At 30.2% G+C, this 25,954-nt stretch overlaps 1 protein-coding gene across 1 annotated transcript in view; it reads right to left on the bottom strand.

Annotated features, from left to right (window-relative positions):
* The window catches only part of LOC132741026 (uncharacterized), a 106,153-nt gene that overhangs the window by 36,255 nt on the left and 43,944 nt on the right, over positions 1-25,954 (bottom strand). The window contains exon 3 of the mRNA XM_060729105.1: positions 261-429. Coding sequence (XP_060585088.1) covers positions 261-422 — 162 coding nt within the window. The 5' untranslated portion in view covers positions 423-429. The remainder of the gene's footprint in view (positions 1-260; positions 430-25,954) is intronic.

The following is a 25,954-nucleotide window of genomic DNA, read 5'->3' as shown; positions in this document are numbered from 1 at the left end:
TGTTTTTTTCTCACTTAATAATATACTTTGCATTTGATAAATGGATTTAATTATACAAAGCCTACTAAACCTAAAAGTTAAGCTCCTTGGGGGAATACTTATGATTTTTCTTGTGAGTTTTCAAAACCAAAATTAGAATTTGAACCGTTTTATAAAGATTAATCACTGTAACGTATGGTCATTTTCTAAATGAAATGCAATATTCAAGATTTAACGGCTCTAAAACTCTTAATTTCTACAGGAAATCATATCAGACTTACGCTGAAATTTGTCCTGATGACAATTTCTGGAGTGGCATTGGCACTGATTGATGGCGGAACCTGGTCCAGCAGTATCAAATGAGATATGACGTCACCCTCGTTACCATAGCAACATCCAATCAGAAAGAAGATAAAAGCTGCCTGCATTGCCGATGACTCCATCGTTTACCTACAAAATATAAAGAACAAAGTATGAACATTAATTATGTTCTACAGTAAAATTCAAATCAAGACAAACATTGTTGTGTAAACAGACCTTTTCAAATTACGAGGTTTATAGTTATTACGATCACATAGGATTTCTTTTATCATGTACGGTTTTACGAACACATAGGGTTTTACAGTAAACACATCTAGATCCTCTTAAATAACAAGAAGCGTTTCCTTGACAAAATGGATGAATATTTTATAAAGCGAGCCTACAAAGCAATTAGGTACAAGCGGTTATATTTGACACAATTAATGGTAAAACTTCTATTACACGGGGAAAGTTTTAGACACAGAAGTAAAGATATATATAAGGCGTAGGTGTCAATTTATTCCAATGACATTTAATTCAATACCGATCATCTATTTATTTCAAACACACAATCATTTATCAATGAATAAAATCTATTGGATTCCCTATTTACCCAGTAACATTACTGTAAAATGTATGGTAATTTCCACAAAGATAAAAGCTATCCCGTATTTAATTGCCCGGAAATGGAGCAATTTTCCTGACGTAGAATCGTCAAACATTAATTGAGTGAAAGGGGGATATATCCTGAAAAGTGCCAATATAAAATATCATAGTGTTTATTGTTGATTTGTTGTTTGAAGAAAATAGCAAGTTCTTTCCCAATATCGATCGTATATAAAACAAATAAAAACAACAACATTTATTGTTAAAGACGGGTTCATTCTTGGCACATTGAACCCCCCTCCAAAAAAACAAACAAAAAAAAAACAAACAAAACAACGCCAAGCCCTCTTTTAAGTGTATGTTGTGCCAATTTTAATGTGATTAAAATATCCGTTAAACGAAATATAACAACAGAAATATAATGACTAAAGATGAAATGTCGATCCAAGAATTCATCAATCTTAAATAATATGCATAACAACATTCAAACAAATAGATTTCTTTGCAAAGTTAATATGTGGAAAAAAAAAACAACAAAAGAATGCTTCAGTTTGAAATAAGGAGTACATAAAAGTTTATAGATGAGAAATATGAATGTTTCAGAAACAAATAAAAGATAAAAATGTGTCTTCAAAATTTAAACACGTGATAACCCTTGTAATTAAGCAATCAATAATAGACAATAATGAGTCTAAGCTTTAGCTTTCTAGCCAAAAAACATGGCATATCCCGTATCTGATAGCTACATAGATATTAATTTTCTTCACATACTCCTATTCCTAACGCTGCATGGTACTTTCAATAACTACAATATGGGGATCATAAATCATATTGTATCCGAATACAGTTTCTTATATCGGAAGTGAAAACAAGGTGGCTGAATATGATCATTTCCTATATCAAAGGTAGAAAGTAATATTTTCTATAAATAGAAGTTACAAGAGCTGACGTATCTTTTGTTCTTTCAATGTATTTTTTACAACTGTTGGTAGCAAAAAGGTTTAGATAGATTTTTCATAGAGAGTATCCTAGTAATGTTCACGCCAGAAGACAAGTAATTGCAATGAACTCTTATAAAGATTAAAATTACAAATTTCTAATCTCTAGCAAGCAAAACCGCAATGAAACGATTTCTGTCTTACAATTGTATTAATGACATCGTATATTTGATCTTGAACGGGAAACATCCTTTTATTTTCGGGTTTACTTAATGCCCCCGTTTGAAACTTTACACTTGTCTTAGAAGGGTTTACCATCTTTATATTTATTCATTTACGAGTATCGCTATCTCACTCCATCAAGTTACCTTCACTTCAGCTGAACAGGCCATAAAATGACCATTTAATAGACTCAATCAGGACGATTATTGCCTAATTCGTACCTTATAATGCTAGCTATTAAAGCTATAAAATCCACACGCTAGCAAAGCCATAATAGACAACAATAATCGGATGATAATAACTGGACAAACGTCCGCCAGTACATTACAGTATACAAAATATACCATAAAAATGAATTTATTCTAATATGAATAATGATTCAGTTTAATTAACCAACTTATAGAAATAGAAATTAAATTGGAATAAAACTTGAGGCATTGAAACAATTTTGATATATTTCTGAATTGAATCGAGAAAATAAAAAATCTGTTTCTTTAAAGTATCTACTGAAACCAAATGAAACGACACTGTGATTGTTTGGGATGCCCAGGAAAATCTGATACAACTGAAGCTTACAATATAATGTTTCCTTTGACAGAACTTTAAAACCCCCATTTCAGCTGCGCTGTCATCATCAACATTATAATAAAGAAGTTTATATTTTATAAAATCTTATCCATCCATCTTGTCATATTTTTGCTTTGTGAATCTAACAATGTGTAATAAAACAATGAGCAATATCAAAGTTAAACTTGCCTTGACCAGAGCTGTCGAGGAAATTTTTTCATCATTTTAAATTGATACTATTAGATCGAAGAAAGATGTAAATTGGAAAAGAGCTGTCACTAAGTCAAATTTATGACATTTTGTCTTTTTGGGCGACCTTCAATATTTCCATTTTAAATGTTTTTTTGCCATAAAGTTGTCATTTAAAGCCATAACCTCTCATACAAAGTGTCGTCCGGCTAACATCAGAGGGTTGCCAAAACTTGCTTATTAAATAGGAATAGTAAATTATAGTTCGAAAGGTAGAAACGTTTTCAAAGGTCGTTGTTAAGACAAAATAGGAATGGTAAATTACAGTTTGAAAAGTAGAAATGTTTTCAAAGGTAGTTGTTTCGGTCACAATTAAACCTGTCGTTAATTCTACTACACCGCATTAATTCCACCTTTGGGAAAAATTATCAGGTGATTAATTAAATAGATAGAGATATAAAACCATTCTTGTGACATGAAGACCGGGACATCTATCATAAATCTTTAGTTTGCATCATATATTTAGATTCACAATTCAAATACAAAAAAACCTGTGGAAATGCCGTAAATGGGCCAGAGCTTACTAGTATAGTAAACTTCCTGAAAAATTCTTGAGATCTCTGTTCATTTTTATTCATATCAGGAAATAGACAAAACGTGTTTCTTGAGAAAAAATGTAAACTAAGACTTCTTACAAAACAAAACATATATCTTTTTTAATGTATAAATAGATCACAAAACTTTCATTTTGTAATAACATGTGAACATAAGGTTATGCAGTATTGATAAAAACATATATTATATCTCAGCTGTGAACAAAATTGTGGCTTATCAATATCACTCTTTAAGTCCACTGACTAGAACTAACAGGTTTTTGTGTCATATGACGGAAACATGGTCGTGATGTTAGCAAGACTCGAACCCACACTTAATCCGTAGCCACCGCGCCATCAAAACCTTTTCAAGACAAGATCATTAACACATTACGTTTTAATTTTGACTTCATAATCTGGAATTTTTATAAAAACAATAATTTCGAATCTAATATCGTCATTTAAAACAGTATTATATCACTCATAAATTATTTATAGAATAATTTCCAACTAATGAAATTGTATTTGGGGAAAAAGGAGTCTAGTTTTCCCAGCCGTATATAAGTCTATATTTGTTTGGCACTCCGGCAACATCATCTGGCACAAAATACTTGTATTAGAACTTTTTTCTAGCTAATGAAGACTGACTGGTTCTTAATTTGAATCCCATGTGACACAAAGCACCATTTGATTTTCTATTTTCTGTACGGGCTAATACGTTTCTAATTATTATCATAGAAATAAGCATAGAATTTAATTAATTTGCACATTCAGATGAAGAAACATTCGATAGTACATATATTGTTGTATCAATCTGAATATGAAGTACAAAAAGTACACTAATACTTAATGACTGTATATAATTTTTTTCCTTATCTGAGTATATCAGCATCATTATTTGGATGATCCTTCGTGCCAGATAATTAATGGATGTTTAAAAGTACATGTAAACATTGAGCTAAATCATAGAGAACTACAGGAGACACCAATATAAAGGTTGCTGCCATTTGAAGGTAAATTCAATAAAAAAAGCACCCGCAAATTTGTATAATTACAAACAATCATTTGATAGAAACATGGGTATAAAAAGACTAATAAAGAGATCATAATTACATCTTTGTTCCTCTGATTTCCCGTTTTTGGAGAGGTTTCTAGTAAATTAATGAGCAGTAGAAAACGCATAGAGACTGAATTATTTAAGTTCAAAGAATATGTAAAGTAATCAGGCAATTCTTTCATTTCTTTGTACGAGGAAATAATGAAAGATCGCCTGTCATTGTCTATGGCTTATCAGCTGTGAAATCAATTGAGGCTTATCATTACCTAATTATAAGTAATTTGATACATATCAAACTAATCTGATAAATCAAATATTGATTTGGTTTAAAGACAAACAATCAAAGAGTTTCCAAATTATGTCGTGTCATATGTCCTATTATTTTTCAGACTGATTAAAATACAATAAGGAAGGCGATTAGCCAAGAGGCACACTAACATGCTACTGAATGTTTTATTTTTTCATGACATATTTGTAGCAATGAATAATATATAATGACAATGAAATTATAAAAAAAAAACTTACATTGACCTTACGTATCAAACCATATTTTTTGTCAGTTATATGCACATTTGTTACTTCTTTGAAGAATTAAAGAACATTTTTAAGATACATCTTTAATATTCTATATAATGCAGGAAGAAATTAATGTAGAGGGCATACACTTTTGATTATCAAGTAAAAAAAACATATTTAATTCTGTTATAAGTAATAAGAATAATTATTTCAGCTGCCTTTTGTATTTACAATTGAGATCAAAGACGAAAGTAGCTTTTCTGTCTTATAGACTGAGTTCAATGTATTCTCCAACCAATCGTTACTAAGTGTTTTACTTGAAACATTTTAACCCTGATTGTTTCTTCTTTTATAAAGTGTTATATTCAATTAAACTTCCGACAATACCCATCAATATTTTAGCAACATTTTCAAGTTTCTTGAATACTGGTATTAATTTCGTTCTATTTCTTGTCACAAATTGGCCAAGAAATTTGAAAACAATGAGAGCCTTTATATATCTAACATATTGTAAATGACTCTTTTTATTCTCACAAATTTTGACTTAGACCACTAGGCGAACTATTTACTTTTTACTTCTTGAAAAATAAAGAATGAAGCCAAATGAACTGATATATATTTGGGTCTTAATATCTCAACTCAACATGAATCTGACATACTATATTAGGCAAAATGGAAATTAAACAAAATTGAACAGACTCAAACACAAAAACGAATTGTTTATGCTGACATTTGATAAGTAATGAAAACATTAGACAGAATGAACCAACGTCTTCTTCCAGATGTTTCCAAGCATGTTAGTATTCTCAACAGTTTTGTTCAAAACATTAAATTGTTTGCCATGTCAAAAATTCTCAAATACTTAGTGACACAAAGAAATATTGATTGGGAACCTACTGTATATATATAGAGGATATTCAATGAGGGTAGATTTATTACTTAATGTTTTTTTCAATGAGTTGAATCTAAACGAATATAATTTTCCATTTATCACATATCTAAAATAAAACCGATTTTACAGATAAAAAAATTCATTTTTCGTTGACGCGCTGAAAGTGTAACGCTTAAATGTATTTTTTCTAAATAACGCAAATGACATCATGTCAAAGTGTCATTACACTAGTGTAATAGCGTTTATATTAAATTCTGCACCGTGATTTTTGTGATAAACAGTTAAATTAAATTGGGTCAAAAAGACATGCACACTTTATCCAGTTTAGGAAATTACATTGGTTCCAGAGAGTTCCTCTTAACTTTGATATATACATATATTATGTGTTCCATTTATGTTCAGGGAGAATTAATCAATGCTGTATCACGCTTTGTAATGAACAATGCTATCTTAATATAATCACAAAATGAAATCAATCAAATTATCTGGGGTTTCTCCGATACATTGTTTACTGATACATCTGAGTTTAATTTATCAAGAAAGAATGCATTATTGCCAATCATACTCAATTTATAATGATATTATTTAAACATCTTTCTTCAACATCTAGCCTGTGAAGTTATTTAGAATGGCTTACGAGGTACTATTAAACGGAATCTTAACGAAATGTGTTAGCACTTACGTATATGGCAAGAAAAGCATACAAGGCAAAATTGAAATCCTTATTATCCCCAAAAGTTAGTGTCTTTAAATAACTATGATTTTTATTAATATAAAAGGTGAAAAGGTACACTTCTCGGTAAAGATATAAAAATAAAGGAAAAACAAAATGTTCAAAATAACCTACATTGTATAAAAAACAAAATCCACCTTTCATATATGACTTTATTACTGTTATCAGTTAGATACAAGACGAAATCTTTGCAAGCAAAAACTTGTTGCACTTTTTCTGACAGAAACATTCCAAGTAGTATAATAAATACATTATAATTATGCTAACAAATAAATTCGGAGACGCTTGATATCGAAATGTTCAAGGCCATGTAATATGGAAATAGACATGTTATGTGATATAATGCTGGGTTTATGAATTATGCAACAATACATTCAAATTCTGAAGACTTTACCATATTTCTTTATTACCATGATCTTTATTCAGACTTTTTATTGCTCGTTTTATTTTATTGTATAAAGTTCGTGCCAATCATCATTTAATTGTAGATGTATTGAAAAATTTTTACAGAATTTATTTCCTTTTGTTAAAACATATCTATATAGATTACAGAAAGATAATCGTGATGTAAGTAGACGGTGATATAATACTTTCATACCATTCTTGACGGTCAGTGCCAGTAAAGCTGAAGGTCGAGGTCAGTTCAACCTTTTAGAAGGTCGTATCAAAACGGTTGTTTTGACCAAGTTTGAAGATAATCCATTCATTAATTACCAAGTTACAGTTAATTTTAGCAAAAGTTAGTGACAATTCAAATATTTTGACCTTCAGACCCAAGGTCATCAAAGAGACAAGGACTATTCAAGTTTGATATACATGAAGGTCTTATTCTAATGAATATTGTTTCTAAATATGAAGTCAATCCATTCATTATATTAATACAAAGTTAAAGCTACTTACTGCAAAAAGATAGGAAAAAACATCAATGGTCAAGATTATTTATGACTATAGATCAATGTCTTCCTGATTAACTTAAAGGTACATCTTCAAAGATTGTTAAGTTCAAGTTTCAAGACAATCCATTCAAAAAAAGATAATGTTATGGCCAGCTATAGCAAAAATCAGAAAAAAACAAGTAAAATTTAGACATTTGATCTTAAAAATCATTTATGAATAAAGGTCTTGTCTCAACGGTTGTGTTGGCCCAGTATGAAGACTTTACACCAACAACTTAAAAAGCTATGACAAAAGCTAAAGTTTGCGGACGGCAACGCCGCCATGACTAACAATACCTTTATTGTTTTCTTCGAAAAGATGTCGAGCAAAAAACGTTTTGTCGATTTCATAGACACATATACGCTGTTACAAACACATACAGTGTTACTGTTAACACATATAGATCCTCTTAATAACAAGAAACACTTCCTTGACAAAATGGATGAATATTTTATAAAGCAAGCCTACAAAGCAATTAGGTACGAGCGGTCATATATGATACAATTAATGGTGAAACTTCTATTGCATGTATTGTAATACAAAAATTTTAGTTACTGGAATATATAGATATATTTGTCAATTTATTTTAATAAAAAAACGATGACATTTAATTAAAGATCGAAAATATATTCAATTCAAATACAGTAACATTTATCAATGAATAAAATTTATTGCATTCCCTATTTAACCCGTAACATTACTGTACAATGTATGGTAATTTAAACAACGATAAAAGCTATCCCGTATTTAATTGCCTGGAAATGGATCAATTTTTTCTGACTAAGAATCGTCCAACGTTAATGAAAGGGAATGTCCGGAAAACTGTCAATATAAGATATCATAGTCTTTATTGTTGTTTGTAGAAGAAAAACAAGATGTTTGCCAACATCGTTCGTATTTTAAACATATAAAAAGATAACATTTATTATAAAAGATGTGTTCGTTCTTTGCACTTTGAATACAAACAAATCCCAATATCAGTTACGTGCATATGATGCAAATTTTAATGTGATTAAAACATCCTAAAATAAGAATTTAACAATGGAATAAAGAATAAAATGTTTATCCGAGAATTCATCAGTCTAAAAAAATATGCATAACAAAAAATAAGTGTCTTTCAAAAGTTAAAACATGAAAAAATGAATCAATCAGTCGAAAGAAAGAAGAAAAATATTAAAAGATTAAAATATTTCTCCAAACTTTAAACCCGTTATAACTCTTGTAATTAAACTATCAATAATAGGCAATCAAGATTCTTAGCTACTCAGATATCAATTTCCTTCACATACTCATATTCCTTACACTGCATGCTACTTTTAATAACTACCAAATGGGGATCATAAATCATCATATTGTATCCTAAGACAGTTTCACAACAAGATTGCCTAATATAAAAATGTCCTATATCAGATGGAGAATTTGATAACCCTTAGTTACAAGAATTGCATCATATTTTTAAACTTAAAAAATTACTTGCGCTACTTCCATTCATGAACAGTCTCAATTAAACGCTTCCTGCAACACTCTTGAAAGGATTCTTGCTTTTTACCCATATTTTATTTGACATATGTCGGATCATGTACCAAAATGTTCAGATATATCCTTGAAAAAAATCTAAATAATTTTTACGCCTGAAGAGATGGAACTCCCGTGGTACTACAAGATTAAATCAAAGCAAGTAAAACCTCATAATATCAACTAAAAGTATCGGGTACTTGATCTTGGACTGGTGCATGTAACATCCTTTTATTTTCAGCATTACTTAAGGCATTTTGGATCATCTTCATTTATATCATCTTTGTTAAATCATTCACGAGTATCACAAGCTATCTAAATCAAGTTTCTTTCACTTCAGCTAAACAAGCCATATAATGACAATTTAATAGACTTAATAAAGACGATTATTACCAAAATCGTACCTTATCATGTTAGTCATTAAAGCTATAAATTCCACACGGTAGCTTAGCCATTATGGACAGTAAATGAATGTTTATAATTCGACAAATTTTCGACAATACATTTCAGTGACATTACAAAAATTATACTATAAGATGAACATATTTCAACGTGAATAATGAAATCATTCAGTTTGACTAGTCATCTTCCGGACAAAGACAGGAGTAAAACTGATGACATCAAATAGATACTCATCTATTTCAGAACTGAAATGAAGTATTTCTACTTAATTTATCTTCTGAATGGAAAACGAAAATACACTGTGATTGTTTGGAATAGCTTTTGAAATCAAATACAGCTAAACAAAATAATACACTTTAAAATATTATACATGCAAAAACTAAATCATTTTCATTCAAAGACTCTACGCTGTCACCAGCAACATTTTGAAATTTTGAAATACTTATCCCTCCTATCACATGCGAAATTTAGTGTTTGCTTAGAGAAACTAACAATACATAGTAAGGATACAAATTAATGTCCAATATTGTCAAATGAAGCTTGCATTGTCCAAAGCTGTCAAAAACACTTTTGTGTTCAATTTTGTTGTGTTAGGCGGTCTTCCATGTTTCCTAAAATCGCATTATGGCTCAGAAAACAATCCTGCCTTATTTAGAAAGAGCAAACATGAGTTTTAATCGCCTGATAACTCTTCCCAAAGGTAGAATCAATAAGGTGGAGTAGTATTAACGACCAGATAAATTATGGTCGTAACAAATTTCCATTGAAAACATTTCTTCTTGTTCTACTGTAATTTACTAAATCTTTCAAAAATGAACAAGTTTTACAAACCACTGGTTTTATCACGCTAAGACTTTCTTAGATTAGCTACGTTTTAGAAGGTTCGTCATGACCAAGAAATGCTTTTGATAAAACATGGTCGAAATGTAAGTAGGATTCGAACCCACACTATTTGGGCTGAGAGAAGATATCTCGATCACCAGACCATCGCGCCATCAAACCGTTTAAAGACTAGCCTTGATCTATAACATGTTATGTTCCTGATTTTAAATCATAATCTAGATTTCTCTTTTAAACGACCATTTCTTATCTAATCCCTCCATTTAAAATAAAATTATATCATTCATTAATTATTTATTGAAATTTTCCAGCTAATGATGTAGTGTTGGGAAAATAGGAGTCTATTTTTCCTAGCCGTATATTAGTGTATAATTGTTTCGCACTCCGGCAAAATCATCTGGCACCAAAATACTTGTACAGGAACTTTTTCTAGCTAATGAAGACTGACTGGATCTTAATTTGAATCCCATGTGACACAAAACACCATTTGATTTCTATTATCTGTAAACATGTTCATGGCCATGGGTTTTATACAAATCACTTTTAATGGTGAACCTGGTATCAGAACATTTAATTCATTTAGTTTCATTTAAAATTTAGTGACTTTTTATAGTGCCGACTGGGTTTTGTAATGTTAACGTGCTGTAACGGAAGTGTTACAAGTAACAAAAGAATGAGTGCTTACCATTTTTTATTTCATGCTTTCCAGTGTTTTATTGTCTTATATCAGATGATCATATTCTGATAAACCACTAGTGAAATTTATAAAATATAATTTTCACTGTAGCCGGACTATATTTGAATGCGGATGAAAAGAAAATCATAACTAAATGGAATAACAGGCAGAAATAAATGCCGGCATGCGTAAATTTTGCTGCTTTACTAAAAGAAAGTCGATGTCATCATACAAAATGTTAAAAATGTAACAAAATTAGAGAAATGTAACATACCTATATTTCAAAATTGATAATGTGACGTCATGATGTAATGACGTCACAAGGGAGAATGCGCGACGTTACGCGGCAAAATTAGTAAAAAAGTAATTAAAATCACTTAAAAAGCATGAAATAAAAAGAAAATTTATTTGTTTCACATATAAGATTGAAATATATTTCATTCGTGAACACCAGCTATTATATTTTCACTCGTGGCTACGCCACTCGTGAAAATATTGCATCTGGTGTTCACTCAGTGAAATTATATTTCAATCTTACATGCAAAACAAACAAATATCCTCTATATAATGCAGTCAAATGAGATGAAAGACTTGAATTCAACCCAAATGTCAGTCAATCTATTAGTTTCATTGTTTGTTTGTTTTCTTCTTAGGTTTGGTTTTATGTCGTAACAACATGTAAAATGTAAAAGGTCATATATGGTGACTTTCAAGCTGTGATAGTGGCGTAAGTATATTTGTTGTAAGAGCAGACCAACCATGGTTTATATACAAAGCTTAGGCTCATGAATTACATCGGCTTCAAATTAGAATCTCCAAAAGATTTATTTGCTCGGCTAGGGCGTACTTAAATCTCAAGTTAAATATCATCGTTGCCCATGCCAGTGTATAAGTAAAGGTGGGAAGAAGAGACATGAAAGGAAAACCTGCAAACATTATTCTACTTTAACATGCACAAAAAGGGACAATTGTGATATCAATCGTACATGCATGCCGCTTTACTATTATTATTCGAAGAACAAATGAGTTGCAGATCATTGCAGAGCATTCTTTGCATACTTCTTAAGATGTATATATCACATACATCAAAACGTTTGACGGTATATGAATGATATGATGAAGTACAAAAAGTACAGTACGCCATAGATTATCCAAGATTTCTCGATGATCTGAGTATCGGAAAGTCATTATTTGATTGCAACTTAATGTCTGTTAACTTATGTATTGCTTAAGTTAACACGAGAGATCAGTAGGGTACGCCAATATTAATTCTTTATTTCTAACGTTGCTTCCAATCGACTGTAAATTGAATCAAAAAAGAGACCCGCAAATTTGTACAATCACAAACAATTATTTGATAGAAAAAAATGGTTACAAAAAGTAATAAAGAGGTCATAATAACAACTTTGTTCAGTAACTTCCTCTTTGGGAGAGGTTTTCTAGAAAATTAATGAGTAACAAAAAGGCACAGAGACCGAATGATTTTGGTTCAAAGAATATGATTGTAACCAGACTATTCTTTCATTTCTTTGTACGAGAACTGTCATTGTCTATTGCTTATCATCTGTGATATTATTTGAGGCTTATCGTTACTTAGTTATAATTGATTTGATACACAGCAAAGTAATCTAGAAATTATATATTAATTTGTTTTAAATACCAGAAATGAACGATTTTCCAACTTATATCGTGCCAAACGTCCTGTTATTTTCAGACAGATTAAAATGTAATAGGGAATAAGTTTTGCTGAAGAGATGAACACTTTCAAAATATTGAATACAATGTTTCTTTATGACATATTTTGAACCAAAAGATTTTTTTCTTGCATGTTTTTTTTTTGCTATTTGTCGGTTCAATTTTAATATATTTCAATTTTTGTTTTTATTTTCTGAAAATGAAATCAAACAAAATATTGTAAATGATACGCCTTAATCTTATTATCTTTAATGTTTTATAATGCCTGTGAAAATAATAATGTGGCAACAAAACTTTGATCATCAAATTAAAAATACTACTATTCTGTAATAAGAACTAGAGATAATTTCCAGCTGCTTGTTGCAGGTACAAATGAGATCATAGATGTAAGTATAATTTCCGTCGCATCGATTGAGTTCAACCTATTCTCCAACCCCTCGTTACTACGCGTTTTACTTAAAAAATTATAATCCTGACTAAAGTGTTAAAATCAATTAAACTTGCACCGATTCCCATCAATATTTAAGCAACATTTTCTCTGGTTTCAAAAACTACGGCAGAAGGAAACGTTTCCTAAAATTAATTTCGTTCTATCACAATCATGTACTCGTCACTAATAGGCCCAGAAATCTGAAAACAAGCGAGGACCTTTATATAACTAACTTAAAGTACTTGACTCATTGTTTGCACAAAATTTGGATAAGTTCGCCAAGAAAAAACATTATTCACTGCTTTACTTCTGAAATATACAAGAATATCTTTAAAAACAAAGAAAGAATTCAAATTAACTTATTTACCAATCATTACATATAGATATTACAATCAACTCAGCATTAAAATGTCATGGGTTTAGCGACCTGCAAATGTAATGAATATTTACAAACATTTAACAGGCTGAAACAAAACCAGTGAGTTCTGTTGACATTTGATAAAATGAACATTAAAAATGCACTTCTACATTGGGCATAATGTGACTAATATATATAAAGCGCCAGTGACGTTATTTTTTACCAGCAGACCGGGAAACGAATAGTCCGCTTTACTAGTTTAAATATAGAGAGCGCACCGCTAGATTAAGGATTTCTTTATTGTTTGTTTTTACTCATTCATCGTTGGTAAATTTCATTTTTCCACCTTAATTCTATTGATTTGACAACTATATGAAACGATGTATCTAAGAATTTATCTAAAAATAACATATTCAACCCTTAGAAAGACTGATGGCCGCTTTAATGCTTAATGACACAGAAAAAACAGATGCATATTATTTAATACAATAAATAATGTCACACAGACATGCGCAATTTATCGCAGGATCATCCCGTATTGTGCATGAAGAATTCCCCCTTAACTGTGATTTATACATATATTATGCTTTCCAAGAACCATTGTGTTTAAAGGAAATTAAAATGTTGCATCACGCTTTATAATGAACGAAGCTTTCTTTAAATTATCACAAAAATCGAACAATCAAATCATCTGGGGTTTCTCCGATACATTGTTTACTGATACATCTGAGTTTGATTTATCAAGAAAGAATGCATTTTTACAAATTTCACTTAACCTAAAATGATGTTATTTAGACATCTATCTTCAACAGTTAACCTGTGTTGTTATCAAATCTAATGTCAACTTGTATTCTTTAGTACGGTTTATAAAAGATCTTAAAAATGTGTACCAATTTTGAATATGACACGAAAGGCACACAACTACAAAAATAACTTTCCTTTGGATGATTGTTATTGGTGTAAAAGTTAAAACAAAAACTTCTCGGTCAAAATGCACGTACAAAAATATGAAAATGAAAATGTTCAAAATACCTTTTTAAAAACAAATTCTTCATTTCATTCTAGCTGCAATTTGTCTCATACTTTGACAGAAAAATTATAGAAGTATTTCGATCTATAATGACTAATCTGCTATTTTGTAATGCTAACAAATGAATTCAAAGACGAACTTGTTTATAGCACATGATTATATGAAAATAGATATGCATGAGATATAATACTTGTTTCTTTGAATTCTGTAATAATCCAATCAAAATCACTAGACTTCGACATTGTGCATTTACTTTATTGAGACCTTTTATTGCTCGCTTTTCTTTTATTGTATTAACTACGTGCCAGACATCATTGAATTGAAGATGTATTGAATTCTTTTTCACTGAAGAGATTGATTTCTGAGGATTCAGACATCAGTGTATACAGAATAAAGATAATGGTAATGTAAGGAGCCGGTGATAAAAGACTTTCATAACATTCTAAGAAATGGATGAATATTTGTGTAAACGTGTAAGCGAAATTGAATGAACAAAATTGCTAGACCTTGAGTTATTTCTTGTCTTGCAGGAAGATTATCAATGAATGTATATACTTAAAGCAGCTTGTACACATGGTAAGCCAGTAGTCAGAAAAGAATAACCTACCACACAAGTTACGTGCATTTACACAACTGTGTAATGCAATACAAAGACAAGTTGTACAAATCAAATTGCATTGTGTACAAAAAGACTTACTTTAGCAGTATAACTTAAAATGATCAGAGACTGATGACAAGAAATTCACAACTTAAGCTTTATGATGCTTTTAAACATTTTTTAACATCATTTATTTACTGAATTACACTTGTTTTTAATTCAACTGTTGATGCTTGTGATATTTCATATCTTTACCTCTTTACCGCTTGTGCTTATATATCTTTTATAAGCATGTGAAAGTCTCCTTGTAATCACTCTAAAAGTTTATCTAAAAATAATCCCAGTGAAAACATTATCTTAAGACAGATTTAAATGGAATCAAGAAATTTCCTCAACTTATCAAAATATATTGCAGCTATCACATTTTTTCTTCTGATTTGAATTATTTCAGCTGAGCTTTTAATAATGATGTAATAAATTTTAGATTTTTTATTGTAGTAGTTGACACGGACTTTCTGTGAAAGGCTTACAGAAATGTTCCTAGGACTTGTTGCCAAACCCATTTGCTTTTGTTTTATTGTTCTCTTTTGCGTGGTTATTTGCATGTATATAGGCAATAAAGTATGGTAAACTAACTGAACGGTCTTTACTTTATTCGTCCACTCATTATCTTTAATGCGCCCATATTTGTTTCTATTTGCGCCTCTGGTCACAAAGTCCTCAAGATGGCTATAAAGCCTCGTATATCCCGTCAATAACCCATATTACTAAATATGAATATGAACCATTTAGGAACGAAGAAATAAATCAAATAGATACATATATGCAGATCATCTCTACTTCTGTTGTCTGCCTTTACTTGGTAGACCATATATGATGTATAAAAACGATCTATGCAAAGTTTGTTGATTGCAAAAAGGGGGAGAGCTATCAGTTTCTAGTATATAAATCTATTTTCCTCGTCATTCAGAAAGAATGTACTTACAATAATATATTAACAAAATATGGAAGCTTCAGATAGATAAAATCAACAACCAGAAATATTTTGGAAAAGAAAAATAAACATTATCAAAAAAAGTTAATATGTATGCATATTTTTTTTCCAGCAAAACTAGCTACACTTCCAGTACATAATTTCACAAACATGGAGTTTTTGCCCGCCTTATATTCATCAAATGCGTTCAATTACTTTAAAATGGATCAATGGATTTAAAAGTTATTATCTTAGGTGTCAAATGTGATGTTTGAACACTTCATTTATCAAAATTATCTGTATTTTAAATTTTCATCTTGACTCCGTTAAGAATAAAATTTCCATTACATTAGATATTCTGACTCCTATGCATTATCCATCATATTCAGGTTAAGTTTAGTTTTATTTCAATGCTACGTTATATTGAGTACAGCCAGTTTTTCGCATTATAGTGTTAAGTAGTCATAAAAAAACTTAATAATTCCACTTATTTCTCTTACAGGTTCTCTACTGAAGTCAAAAAGCCTTAAATAATAAAATCTAACATAGATCGACTTGGCTCCTTCAAACGAGAAAATATGAACAAGAAAGCAAAAAAGGTCTTGCTAGTTTAATACAAAATAACCAAATTTAAGTTCTAAGCGTTTAAACGCTGTTCATTAAAAAAATGTATGTTATTTTGTCGATAAAAATGTTTGTTCTCAAAACAGGAGTGATCGAGTGATGATCTGAAATTTTGCTCACTTTGTATTATAACAAGTATAGACCAAACGGTAAAATTACTTCAAAAATATATTCAGTCAAGTCATGCCAAAAAAATGAAAGAGTCCATTTAAATTTAGCACTACAGATCGTAATCTTACATTTTAGTTTTTGATTTTAACTTTAAATACTACAAACATGATAGACATATAGTCTTTTGACGCTAACCACAGACAGACAAAAACGCTTTCTGAAAAAGTTCTGGTCCATGTATGACAAGCTTTTATATTTCCAAGTTCATGGGTCAAATGGTTTCCGTTTAGATACAAAATCGCCGTTTCCAAATGTAAAACATGACACATGTGCGAAGCTGCAAGATCTATAAGTACTTATGTAAAAAACTGAATCATCATATTATCTTATCAAATAGAATTTGTCAAAATATAAGAAACCCTCCTGTCCTTTTAATGTTCAACAAGTTGTCGTTCACTGTTTTTGATGTATTCATATATTTTGCTGTTATGTCTTTCTTTTCAGAAGTCGACGTGCTAGCTTGAAACCACTCAAGAGAATCAAAGACGTCATCAGCAAAACGGCCAACGTACGTATAACTCTTAATTAGTCTTTGAGAGTTACAGCTTAACAAAACAGCACACACAAAAACAGACGTTTATTCTTGATATCTTTCTAACACACAATTTATGGTAGAGTGCATAATGCAATTTAAATAAAATGTTTATTCGATCTTTGAAATAAATTGAAACATTTTAAAAGGTTTTTTGTTCTCTTGGAACCAGGCTTGACATGTTAAATATGCTAATGGATTATTTAATTCCTTCTAAAATAGACGTTTGTCACATCTTTTTGTTCAGATTGTGTTTTATACCAATTGTTTTTATAGATCTGATTTTATAATATCCGTTTTGTGAAATACGTGAAATAACACTACATAAAGACACAATTTGCTAGGAAAGTTTGAGACTAAAGTTTTGTTTATTGTATTCAAATACATTCAATGTTTAAGAAACTCACATGAATTGCACATACCAAAACTAAATCAAAATATATTTAAACATCAAAAATAACCAACTTATATTCTTTTGTAAGCATAGTTTACCGAAATATTTAATGAATTTTTGTCTAAATAATAACCGAAATGTACCACTGCGACTAATGCGGACCGGGATCAGCTGGGCCAACCGGCACAACAAGTCGATTGATATATTTAGCATAGTAAGGATTGATAATATAAAGCGCAAAAAAAGCACCGAATATTTGTCATAAAATACACATAGACGCGGAAACTTTAGATATATGTAACAATCATAGCTGAAATTATTCGAACTTGCACAAAGAAAATTTTATAAAAAAGAAAAGAAACGGAAGCTTCCTTCATGACGTTCAGCAGTCACTTAACATTTCAGACAAATAGATTAAAGAACAAATAAGACATTTTGGACCGACCATTTATTAAGATACTAATGAATGGGGACTGATAAGGAATATGATTGTTTTTTTCACCGACAGTGCACAACCAGTAACCCTCACGCAATGTAAATCAGAAATACAGAATAAACTCCAGGCAACTTCTATTTTCGTCACTGAATTCTCCGTTGTTGCAATGTATCTAAAGAGATATCACTTTTTACATTCATTTTTTATTTCATTGAATTTCAATTTGCAATTTAAACATTTAATATATCGTACAATTCACATGAGGTTAAGTTGGGTCATGTGTTTTTAAGGAATATCCGCTATCATGTGGTATTTCCTTTTTTGTTGTCTAAGATACAAAATATGTTTTGATTGTACAGAAAGCTTTAAAATCCAGACTCAAATATCAAATGATTGTTTTGTTACCATACTTGTTTTCCTAGACATTTCGTTTTTACAGTTCAGTCACAAATCAAAATGGATGGAAAAGAAACTCGAGGCTCATTGCTTAGTACTGGTTGGTATCAGGGATACATTCAAGCGTTTGTCTAGGTTTCTACACAATGGAACTAAAATAAACTCTGTAAAAAATAAACCAAAATTGAAATGCCGTGTTAAAAAGCTATATAATTTGTATTAATTTACATTGCATGGCCCGAATGAGGATATGTGATTTAAAGTAACATTGCACGGCCCCTGACCGTTTAACCGTAATATTTGCATGGTCTGATACAATTCATGTGACTGTTTTTCCTAAATTCTAGATTTTACCATTCGTCACATTTAAATATCTAATTCTGCTTTCTGCTCAAGTAAGTGCCACATAGAGCGGAAGATAGCTTGCATTAACCACTGCCGTTCATTTGCGTGATCAATCCAACCAAACCTGCAATATTTTACAATTTTGCCATTCTCATAAAGAAAACCATTGACTTGTACATTTTACCCAATTTTCCTTTTGTTCTTTTCTGTAATGGTTGATTTTTAATATCAACAATATTTGAAAATGTGAACTTGTTCATTCTTTTTATTAAATTATGTAAAGCTAAAATTCTTACAAGTATATCTTACTATTAACCATATTCTTGTAAACTTATGAGAATCGTGTGAATGCCATGTCAAACAATGAAAATACGAATTATCTTAATGGATTTGTATTAGAACAAAGAGCCTATCAATTTCAATTAGTAATGGGAATAGTTCTCGCTGATATTTGGATTTTCTCTGCCTATTTCTGAGTGTCAAGTAATGCAACGAAATGAATTTGTTTTAGGAAAGAGTTCATGTAAGCGTTGGAGCTTACAAATGTTGCTAAAATATTAATGACTATTGTGCATATGTAATTGAATATAACACTTTATAAAGCAGCTGGTGGGTTTGCAATGCTGTCTTCCTCAAAGTATTTTTATGTATTAAAGTTATGTGCAGGATTCTTGAAAACTTTTCGAACATGTTCCTTGAAATCAGTCAAATTGACAGGATTTATAATACATGTAATATTGCATGTGTTCCGTCCTTCACTTTTAAGGGAATTTACCGCAACATTGGTTTTATACAAGAAATTGTGAAGCATTCTTTATTTTTTAAAATTCAAACAATATTTTTGAGCACAGAGCTTAAATACACATTAACTTCAATTTAATATTTTCTTCAGTAAAACATGGTGATGCTGACATAATTAGAAAAAAGCAAAAACAGACTGAAATTTATATATTTTTGTGTCAAATAGAATAGAATATAAACGCTATACATGTGTATTTGTTTTTGTATTCAGCAGGCTAAATGTTGAACATAAACTAAAAGAAAACCTTTTAATACATTGCATACAGATTAATCTGGTTCCAGTTCATCTAGGAAGAATACATTATTTCACACTCTCTAACAGAATCTGTTTTAGATTATTATTCTGCGGCAGATGAATTGATAAACTGTCAAATTCAATTCTAATTAACTGACTTATTTCCGGAAAACCTTGATAACCATTACCTTTTCTTTTTGTTTAGAAAACGTTGTCATCTTTATAATTAATAAATTCTGTAAAGTTAAATTTTTTATTATATTTAAGAAGAAACTTTTATCCACTTGGTAAATTCAATAATCACCAATTCCAAAGGATATTGTAAGATTAAAAACATTTACTAAAGAAACACATTTATTATACTTCCCTCCTTTACTACAGCTTTAGAGATGTAGATTTTGTCAATCTTGGGATATATTATAAACTTACAAAAATCACACATGTTTCTAATTTTCTTCTAAGGCAAAATGTACTTTCAATTGTATTTTTATATTATTTACACTTCACTTGTTCTATAATTTAAAAACTGCTATTTTTGTCATGAAAACAATGACATTATTTCATGGGACTTTTTTAATCAACTTAAAGCGGCATTCAGCTTTTCTAACGATTAAATTTGTTATTTTTAGATAAATCGTTTCATATAAATGTCGAATCAAAGAAATTAAGATGGAAAATGAAATCTGCCAACGAAAACATACATAAACAATAAGAAACTGCCCGGTACCTCTAATCTACCGGTCCACTCTCTATTTTTAAATTAGTTTGTTTCCCAATCTTCTTTTGTTAGACATATACGTCATTGACGTGTTATAAAGAGCTCTCTGGACGCTGTTTTGAAGAAGGTTTAGCAGTGATATGATGCACTCTTTCAAGATAAAATTACTAAAATATTTAGTTTGAAACAACACAGAGTAATGTTTATCCAACAAAAAATAAAAGCTGAAGGCCGCTTTAATATCACGTGATAATATAGTATAGATAAGCATGTGATATAATGCTGGTTTCCATGAATTTCGCAACAATGCAATCAAAATCACTAGACTTAAGCATTATTCAAGTTCTTTATTAAGATTTTTATTGCCCGTTTTTTTATTGTATTAACTACGTGCCAGACATCATTGAATTGAAGATGTATTGAAATCTTTTTTCACTGAAGAGATTGATTTCTGTGGATTCAGACATCACTGTATACAGAATAAAGATAATGGTAATGTAAGGAGACGGTGATAAAATATTTCCGTTTCATTCTTGGAAATGGCTGAACATTTATTCAAACGAAGCCAAATTTACAACAGTTGGAGACTATATACTCGTACTTTGTAAATATTAGGCAAAGATGTTTTAAAAATATTTGACAAGCCTGAACAAAATAAACTTTAGATACAAAGCTAAAGCAACAATGATCATAGATACACAAGTCAGACAAGGTTTTATATATTTAATGTTAAAGATTTAATTTACTACATAAGCCAATCCTAGTGGCGTAGAAGATCTTGCACTTTTAATTAATTCAAGAAGCAAGTCTGTATTTTATACTAATTATACTTATGAAAACAAGTATCTCATTTTTCCAGAAAAAAAACGATGCATAAACAATAAAATTTTTACACACAATACATAAGTGTTACAAATTAGGGTATAAGAACCTGATGACGACATAATGTCTGCAATACACAAACGATTCCATTTCTATTACATATCTTTAAATTAAAAACAAAAAATTACCATGGAAAGCTTGGAATTAGCTGACTGTATCTGCCTACTTATATCGTTTTCCATAACATATCTCTTGTTTATTTATTGCAACAAATATATAATTAAGCGTTTCCCTAATAACAATTTAAATGATACTTTATGTTATTTACCTGACGATGGAACCAATTACAGTTAAAGTTTAACATTCAGATATAATTTGTTCTTTATTCATGTTCATTGCTATGTCTGTGAAGGTATTCACAACACTGTAATTTCCTTCTCCACCTCCTCAACATCCTCTCCCATTTCATGATAAATATTTCTGAACGATACAAATCTGTTGGTGAATAATTTTGTCCCATTTCTCACAAACCATTCTGATATAATAGATCTGTGAAAGAAATTGTCTGAACTAATATAGACAATCTGCATCCCAGGTGACTTCAATGCATATTGTTGGGATAAACGTTTGCCTTTTAAGACGATAGATTATGTTGAGAGATTTAGTTAGTTTCTAGTCTGCAATTTTCCTTTCTTAGATGTAGCATTCCGATATGATATGAAGCTGAGTTTCACTCTAGAATACATACATGGATATGTATGTTGAAGGATGTTGTTGCAAAGGATAAGAAAACTTAATTTCACTACATTCCTAATCATTATGAAACGTATGATTTACAAGGGTTTAAACATAATTGCTTGCATGCACCAAATTCACTTTAAACATAGTTGCTTGCACAATGCATCAACAGGACATGACTTGTCGATGCTTGGGGCATGGTGTATGTTGCACTTCCCATCATTTCAATTTTCACAGACAATCTAAGAAAACCGGGCCTGTGATTTTTGCAATTATTGATGTTCACTGCGGAAGATTTTCGCTTTTTACAAGTGTCATACTATATACATATGTTCCTATAACGTTACAAATAATTGTTTGTAAAAAATGATGGCTTTTAAATATCTGCTATCATGTCCCAATATGTGATTTAGGGATAAATGTGTATAGATCTGAAAGACGGGATCGAGAGTTTGATATCACGTCCATATTTTCTCATATGACATCGTTATGACACTGATATGACACAAATATGACACCGATATCGGTTAGTGCCGGGAAAGTCCAGCTAAGCTATATGTTTTCTTTATAAACAAGCTTAAATTAATAATGTGTAATCTAACCACAATAATATTTATTCTGAATAGTCCCCATATAATTCAAGGCTTCCCATTTCAGCCTACACAAAATAGTTGTCAACATAGTTGAAAACAGGAAATAAGAAAACAAAATAAATACATTAATGGAAAAATAACGTAAAAATGTCTATAAAAATACCGTTGTGATCTTGGCAATGCATAAAAATCATTGGGACCATTAAAATTCTGTGCTTGTATTATCATAAAGGATTTATCTTCTTATATGTTAAAACAGTCATCTGGAATAAAAAATTTCATTTATTTTATATAATAAATGTCACGGAAACTTAACGATTAGAAAACAATTCCATTTTATACTTCTATACTTCCTTGTAATTATTAAAATCTATTGTGGCATAGTGTTAATGTGCATGGTTTAATAATGCGATGAAAACTTTAATACCTCAATTTACGTACATGTATATTAAATTCACAATTTCCTCAATTGCAATAGCAACGAAACGTTAAGCATCGATTTTCTTGAAATTAATATTAAAATTGTATAACATAACATTGCTCATAATACAAAGATATTAATATGTGAATGTTTGTCGTATTTCACAAACTAACTTGTACTTGTGTGCTTCATAGAAAAGCTCGTAGTGTCATAACAAATGCAAAACTGAATTAACAGCTATTTAGAACCAGAAAGTTTCCTAATCTTATTTTTCATTAATATTCAAAATTATCAATTTCTTTAGTTCCAAATGTATGGTTTTCAAACAATGTATAGAATTTGCATTCGAAATTTTGATTAAGCATGTTAATATCTTTCATGCTGGATCATTAGATCGGAGAAGAGGTATCATTCAAGGTGTCAGAATTGACACCGGAACATTTCATTTATCAAAATGCACTTCATATTTGCTTTGATCCTGATCTTGTGCTGCAAACAAAAATTTCATTTTATTCAAGATGAGATATCTTGACGCCTACTTGTCATACTTAATTTTCATATTTAGTTTAATTTGAGTTCTTAGTTTTTTATGCATTTTAAATGAGTCAATATCTTTCTAAATTGATATTATCAAAGTGCGGTTAATGTGCATTTACGTGTGATAAGAAATAAATAGTATTTACTTACAACATTTAAGGAGTTTCACTATGAATTAAAAGCCTTAAAACATAAAATTTGAAATTCTTATGTGAAACAGATGGTGCACTCTTCTGGAAATTAATCAAAAGATGATGAAGAAATATACCTTTTATGTGGTTATTAGCGACATTTATGTAAAATAAGTAGCAAAGTTTTTTATTTTGGGTTCTTACGCTCAAGCTCAATATGAATGACAGTTCTGGGTAAAACCTAGTTTTGAACATCGGTATTCTGAAGTTTTGGATACAATTTGTTGTTCCACACTTCAATAAATTTGTGTAATGTTTCCGAAAAATATGTTCAGTGGAGTGTCTTAATGCTGTCTCTTATGAAATTTACTCATCTTCTTATCAAGATGAACACATGACCTTATGCTTGTTTTACTAGTAGTGGCATAGGCTTATCAGTAGCCCTTTACATTACCTTAACTCCAATCATTGCCAAGATTCTAAGATTATAAATTAATTTTGTACTAACATTTATTTTATGCTTTTCATTGGATTACTGATTTATCCGTGAAAATTATATTTGGTAATTTCACAGTGAAAATTATCAAAATATAGTTTCACTCTTTTCAATGACGAAACTACTTTTTTAAGATTTTCCCCATGTGGTACCTCAATTTTATTTTTGCTGACAATTCTGACAATGTCAGGCTGTTTAAAGAAAAAGCAAAGCTGAAATTGACATATATCTTAAATGTCAAAAGTAATAAAAAGAAGAAAACTTACTTCTATTCATTCAAATTCACCAAATTTCGTCTCTAAATTTTTTGTTTCATTTTTACAGTCTGAAAAATACATTCCTTCCCCATGCAAAACTGCTCTTGGTGACATTTGGGCATATTAAAGTATCCTTCGAGCAATAACTGCCGTATGCTTTATGAAAAATTGAAAAGCATTGACAGCCGTCACTCGAAGAATAAGTAAAAGAACCCAGCGTTCTTGAGCAAGCTTCCCAGTTTTCCATTTTCCTAGCTCCTTTTCTGAATGTTTTCACATCTGTCAACACTTATTTTTTGTCTGTTACAATCCTCAAATAAGTTTTCTTTCTTTTAAAAAGGTGTATGACTAACAAATCCAAATTATATCCCTCTGAATCTTACACAATTATTTTCCTCCCATGAAATACACAACTTTAAAAAATGGCTGCCACTTACAATTTACAAAGCCAGGTCTAATATACATTCGCAGTTAGTAACAGAAATATGGATGGATCGTTGGACTTTTTCTCCTACAAGAATTGTTTGTTTTTATTATTAAAACAAGCGATCATTCATATTTTTTTAATAAAATGAATAAATATCACCGTCATTTAACGTTGATTGGCGGACTTATTTTTCAGCTTGTTTTTAATGAGAAATTCCGACTAAATGGGGCTCTCAATGGGGGAAACAGTTTTAATATTAACGTTGAAATTATGGAAATTTCGTTTTAACTTGTTTTTAAGCATAAAATAAAAAGAAAATTTGTCTGTTTGTTGTGTAAGATGAAATTTTATTTCATCTCGTGAACTTTAAAAACAGTATTCTCACTCGTGGCTACGCCACTCGTGAGAATACTGTTTTTAAAGCCCACTCGATGAAATAAAATTTCATCTTACACACAAACAAACAAATATCCTCTATATCATCCTTCAATTAGAATATATATTTGGAACAAAAATTCTTGAATTATTTCAAACATCTAATGGAAAAGTCTGATAATGTACAGAAAAAGAAATAAACTGAAAATACATTGTTCAAAAATTGTTCTAACATCTTCACAACAGACGAAAAAGTATATTTCAGCAAAGTCTAAATTTATCAAAATTTTGAAATATTTGTTTGCCTTTCAATTCAATTTACTTAAATTTACTTTCATCATAGGATGATCCGAGTTATTTGTGTTATTTGTCTCAATTATTTACACGTCGCTCATGTCTTTTGTGATGAAACGATAACACAGTGACAGTACAATGAAAGATGTTTTCCTAGAATTAGTTT

This window comes from Ruditapes philippinarum, unplaced genomic scaffold, assembly GCF_026571515.1.
Source record: "Ruditapes philippinarum isolate M1 unplaced genomic scaffold, ASM2657151v2 ctg204_1_1_1_1, whole genome shotgun sequence".
NCBI lineage: Eukaryota > Metazoa > Mollusca > Bivalvia > Venerida > Veneridae > Ruditapes > Ruditapes philippinarum.
Note: the sequence above shows the minus strand (reverse complement) of the source record. Positions and strands in the feature narration are given on the sequence as shown.